Source organism: Bombus impatiens, unplaced genomic scaffold, assembly GCF_000188095.3.
Source record: "Bombus impatiens unplaced genomic scaffold, BIMP_2.2 scf_0017, whole genome shotgun sequence".
Lineage (NCBI taxonomy): Eukaryota > Metazoa > Arthropoda > Insecta > Hymenoptera > Apidae > Bombus > Bombus impatiens.
Genome location: NT_176436.1, coordinates 247,799 through 251,726, shown reverse-complemented (window position 1 = coordinate 251,726; position 3,928 = coordinate 247,799). Strand labels below are relative to the sequence as shown.

General features: G+C 48.0%; 1 protein-coding gene across 3 annotated transcripts in view; it reads left to right on the top strand.

Moving 5' to 3' along the window:
- Positions 1-3,928, top strand: part of LOC100741244 (LIM/homeobox protein Lhx5) — a 25,437-nt gene that overhangs the window by 18,999 nt on the left and 2,510 nt on the right. Inside the window, exons 4-7 of one of the 3 annotated variants that reach the window (XM_033318521.1) lie at positions 1,470-1,670; positions 2,701-2,942; positions 3,173-3,467; positions 3,894-3,928. In XM_033318521.1, the coding sequence (XP_033174412.1) occupies positions 1,470-1,670; positions 2,701-2,942; positions 3,173-3,467; positions 3,894-3,928 (773 nt within the window). Of the gene's footprint in view, positions 1-1,448; positions 1,671-2,700; positions 2,943-3,172; positions 3,468-3,870 lie in introns of all 3 variants that reach the window. The other 2 variants (XM_033318517.1, XM_033318523.1) reach the window with 2 other exon arrangements.

Genomic DNA, 3,928 nt, shown 5'->3' with positions numbered 1-3,928 from the left:
TGTCGGAACGGCAAGCTGTGAAAACAGCGTGTATGTAACCGACCGTCAGCTACCGGTCGAAAGAGAAACAGAGAAAAGGAGTCTGGAGAGAAAAGGGCGAACGCGCGACCGAGAGAAAGGGAGACAGACCGAGAGAGAGAGAGAGAGAGAGAAAGAGAGAGAGAGAAAAAGAGAGAGAGAAAGTAACAGCTCGGTTTCACGAGGATCTCGCCGGTGTATAAGCCGTGAAACGAAAACCGAAAGGTCGTTAGGCAGGGGCAAACCTTTTGTCGCTTCGATGCCGACGTCGAAACCGCAAAATGTCCGGCAAACTCGTTTCTTTTTCGTTTTCTTTCGGATGACAGGAGCCACGGTGCTTTTTTCCTTCTTCGAGATGCGAATTCCGCGAGGCGTCAGACCGTTCTAATCGTTCCGTTGACGTGTCTTTGCTCGCGATCAGTCTCGTCTCGTTATAGAAACGCAAAAACTCGATGAAACGTACGCAGGATTTATATCGCTCGGACGAGAACGTTTTCCAGCGTTAATTTCCGTAGCGCGTTCGAAGAAGCAACCGGCTGCTTGCGAAAAATATATACGCACAGAAGGTGGACAACGATTACTCGTTTCGATGATCAAACATCGTGACGTCCTGGATGTTCCGCGCGTTTCCGATATTAATCTCTATCACGGTGCAGCTATTTGTCAGTTGTCGAATTCACGGTGATCGTCTGCGGCGAATGTGAAAAGCGCAGCAATTACGCGACGAGCGTCGATTAATCAGCAACGTTTATTGATAACTTTTAGCATCTTTTGTCGTTGAATGCGCGACACTGCGGTGGGAAACGCGGCGGAGGCCGGGGAAAATTGCGAAATTTCGAAAAATCATAATGAACTGTGCCGGCGCTGGTACGCGCGTCGTATACGTCCAGAAGTGAATAACCGTAATCACGTTTAATTGCTAATTTCGTATGGAACATCGACAAATTTACTCGTCCTGCTGATAAATTATGTTCTATTTACTATAGCGGATATTCGCTGCTTTGAACGTCTAAACTTGACGTTGATCGACGCAATTATTTTACACAAACGAAATTTTATAGACGCGATGATAGTGTGCGACAGCGATCACGATTTATTTCTTGCGTCGTTATTAGCTATCGCCTGTTGTTTCGAGGCACGCCGTTTTGTTACTTTGAAAAGAAATTCTCCGTGTTTCGAAACGTTGCTCTCTAACAAGTATAAAATCAAAGTAGTTCGATCGAATCACTGATTTCCAAAGCAATTGTAAATCTTTTCTTCTGAAATCTAGTGGTTTCTTAAACGTTCGAAGCGTAAATATATTCGAGGCTCGCGCGTAGTATGTAACGAACACAAATCATTGAACAGAAAAGTGACTGGTGCTCTTTTCCAAGTCAATGATTCGACGAGTGATGTGATTAAAACGCACGATTCGGATCGTTCACGAGCAGAATCGTCCAACCTGTCGACAGGAGGAGACTCGTTGATGGGTTCAGGATCGGAAGACGAAGACGAGGATGGTAGCGCTCACCATCATCACAGTGGTGTCGGTGGCTCTCATTTGGGACCTCATAATCTGGGTCCAGGTGGTCCTGGTGACCAAACGGTTGGTCATACCGGCGATCTACCTCTTGGAAGCGATCCTTGCAAGCAGGAAGACTCCGAGGATCAAGGTAAGTGTCATTTCTATCGTAACACTTTCGACAGTAAACGTTTGGATCGTTCGTTTTACGCGAGCGAGCGATTAAAAACCGATCGAAGTACGTCGAAACACGGTTATCAGAAATTACTATTATTGTTAGCGCGACAAACTCGATTTTGAAAGGACGATCGATCGGCACCGACTAACGACTTAATCGCGGCCAATCTTCCCCTTTCGTGGAACCCTCGAGCGAGGGTGGAAATTCAGTGGCTTGACCTGGAGCGTCAGTACGAATTACTAAGCGCGTCAGGTCTTCCCGGTCTATTATTCGCTTCTGCTCTTTTATCGCGAGCGCAACAATGACCCCTTCCCTTTTACCTCTCTCGAAGCACCGGGTACAAGCAACTTCTATGCTTCGGCAAGAGGAAAAGAGGGGTGTCTTCGAGAAGGGTGGCCCCTGTAGCGCGGTGTGACACTGTCCAAACATTTTCTTTGTCCCGTGGTTAAGACCTCCCCGGGTATATATAGATTATCGTGAAGAGTTGGGCTCGAAAACTACGCGTATATGTGTATAGGTGTGTGTGTGTGTGTGTACGTTACATGCGTACACATTGCACATCGTTCGTGTGCACACCCACACGTACACATCATGGAGTGTAGCTTTCGAGCGTAGAACAGCCACACGATAATCCGATGGGGGTTTCGTATCGCTTCCGGGGGATTGGCTGCGATTGTTGTTACCTCGATCCAGCCGATCCAAATTCCGAGATACGTATATCATGCACGCGTGTCCGTGTCTATAGATTGTTAAGAAAGCGTCCGCGGAAAACAGAAAAAAAAAAGAAAGAACGTTGCCATTCATTCGGCCTGTAAGCGGGATCCCCCGGAGACCTCCGCGCAAAGGGAAATATTTAGAATGAAATTCTAATCGGTTGTCGATATACCGCGAAACCGGTGAAATTAGGCTGAATAATCAAGGGCCACTTGTTTCGCGAGAAACGAGCGTTTACCCTTGGTGCGTGGGATCGATTATTAAACTGCTTTGTTTGCATTGGCCGAAGGTTCCCTGGACGGAGATCCCGAAACGAGGGATAGCCAGACGGAGAACAAAAGTCCAGACGGTGGTGCCGGTGGTGGTAGCGGCGACGGCGGTGCCGGTTCGAAGAGGCGAGGTCCGAGGACGACCATAAAGGCGAAACAGTTGGAGATTCTCAAGTCTGCCTTTTCGTCCACTCCGAAACCAACCAGGCATATCAGGGAACAATTAGCGAAAGAGACTGGCTTACCTATGAGAGTGATACAGGTTCATAGAATCTCATTCTTTCGTACTTACGATCGCTTGCAATCGATTTTAACGCGATAGTTCGTCTGCTACGTTTACCACGTTTCTGTCGTACTACGTATTCCGATACTTTATGCATAGCAGCGCGAGATTCTATCTTCTTACGACGAGCGAACGAATTAAAAGAACGATTCCTTCCCATAAGGCCGGTAAATCGAATGAAAAACAGCGGTTCGTATGAATGTTCGCAGGTCTGGTTTCAAAATAAGAGGAGCAAAGAGCGTAGGTTAAAACAACTGACGTCGATGGGCAGGAGCCCGTTCTTCGGCGGCTCCAGAAAAATGAGGGGCTTCCCCCTGAACCTGAATCCCGGTGCTTTGGGCGGCGAGGACGGACCGCACGGACCGCCGCCCGGTTTTCCATATTTCGGCGCGGAGAAGTTTGAATTTGGTTACGGCGGGCCCGTGGCATTTCACCATGAATTCTTTGGTGCTCATCCGCCCCCTCATCCACATGGACCGCCCTTCAGTGGACCAGGCAATCCTGGTGAGTCTCGACGTTTGATTTCTCTACGAAACCTCTTTCTATTCCGCTCGATTTCCTTTCACCGGCAAAGATCGTAAAAGAAAAGAAAAGAAAATGTCGTTCGCGATCGGTGATTTTATTTTCGTGGCCAGCGTAACACGGCCGATCAATGACGCGGTCGTTGGAAGGTCGTTGCAAGAGTTTCGAAACAATCGCCGCTGAAATAGTCGATTCACGTAACGCGTAGATATTCCACGTTTTACTTCGTACGATCTATTCATATTCGCGTTCACGGAATCGAAAGCAGAACCTTGTCTCGAGTTCTATCGCGACTATAATAAACATCGTAGCGGGTAGGTAGGTCGCGATAATTATGACAGCCGGGTTCGGAGATAGCAGGCCGGATACGATCCTCTCTGAATAGTACACGTAATCTGTTTCTGACAGGTTTGGACCCGGCGAGTTTAGCGGGTATGGCGGCC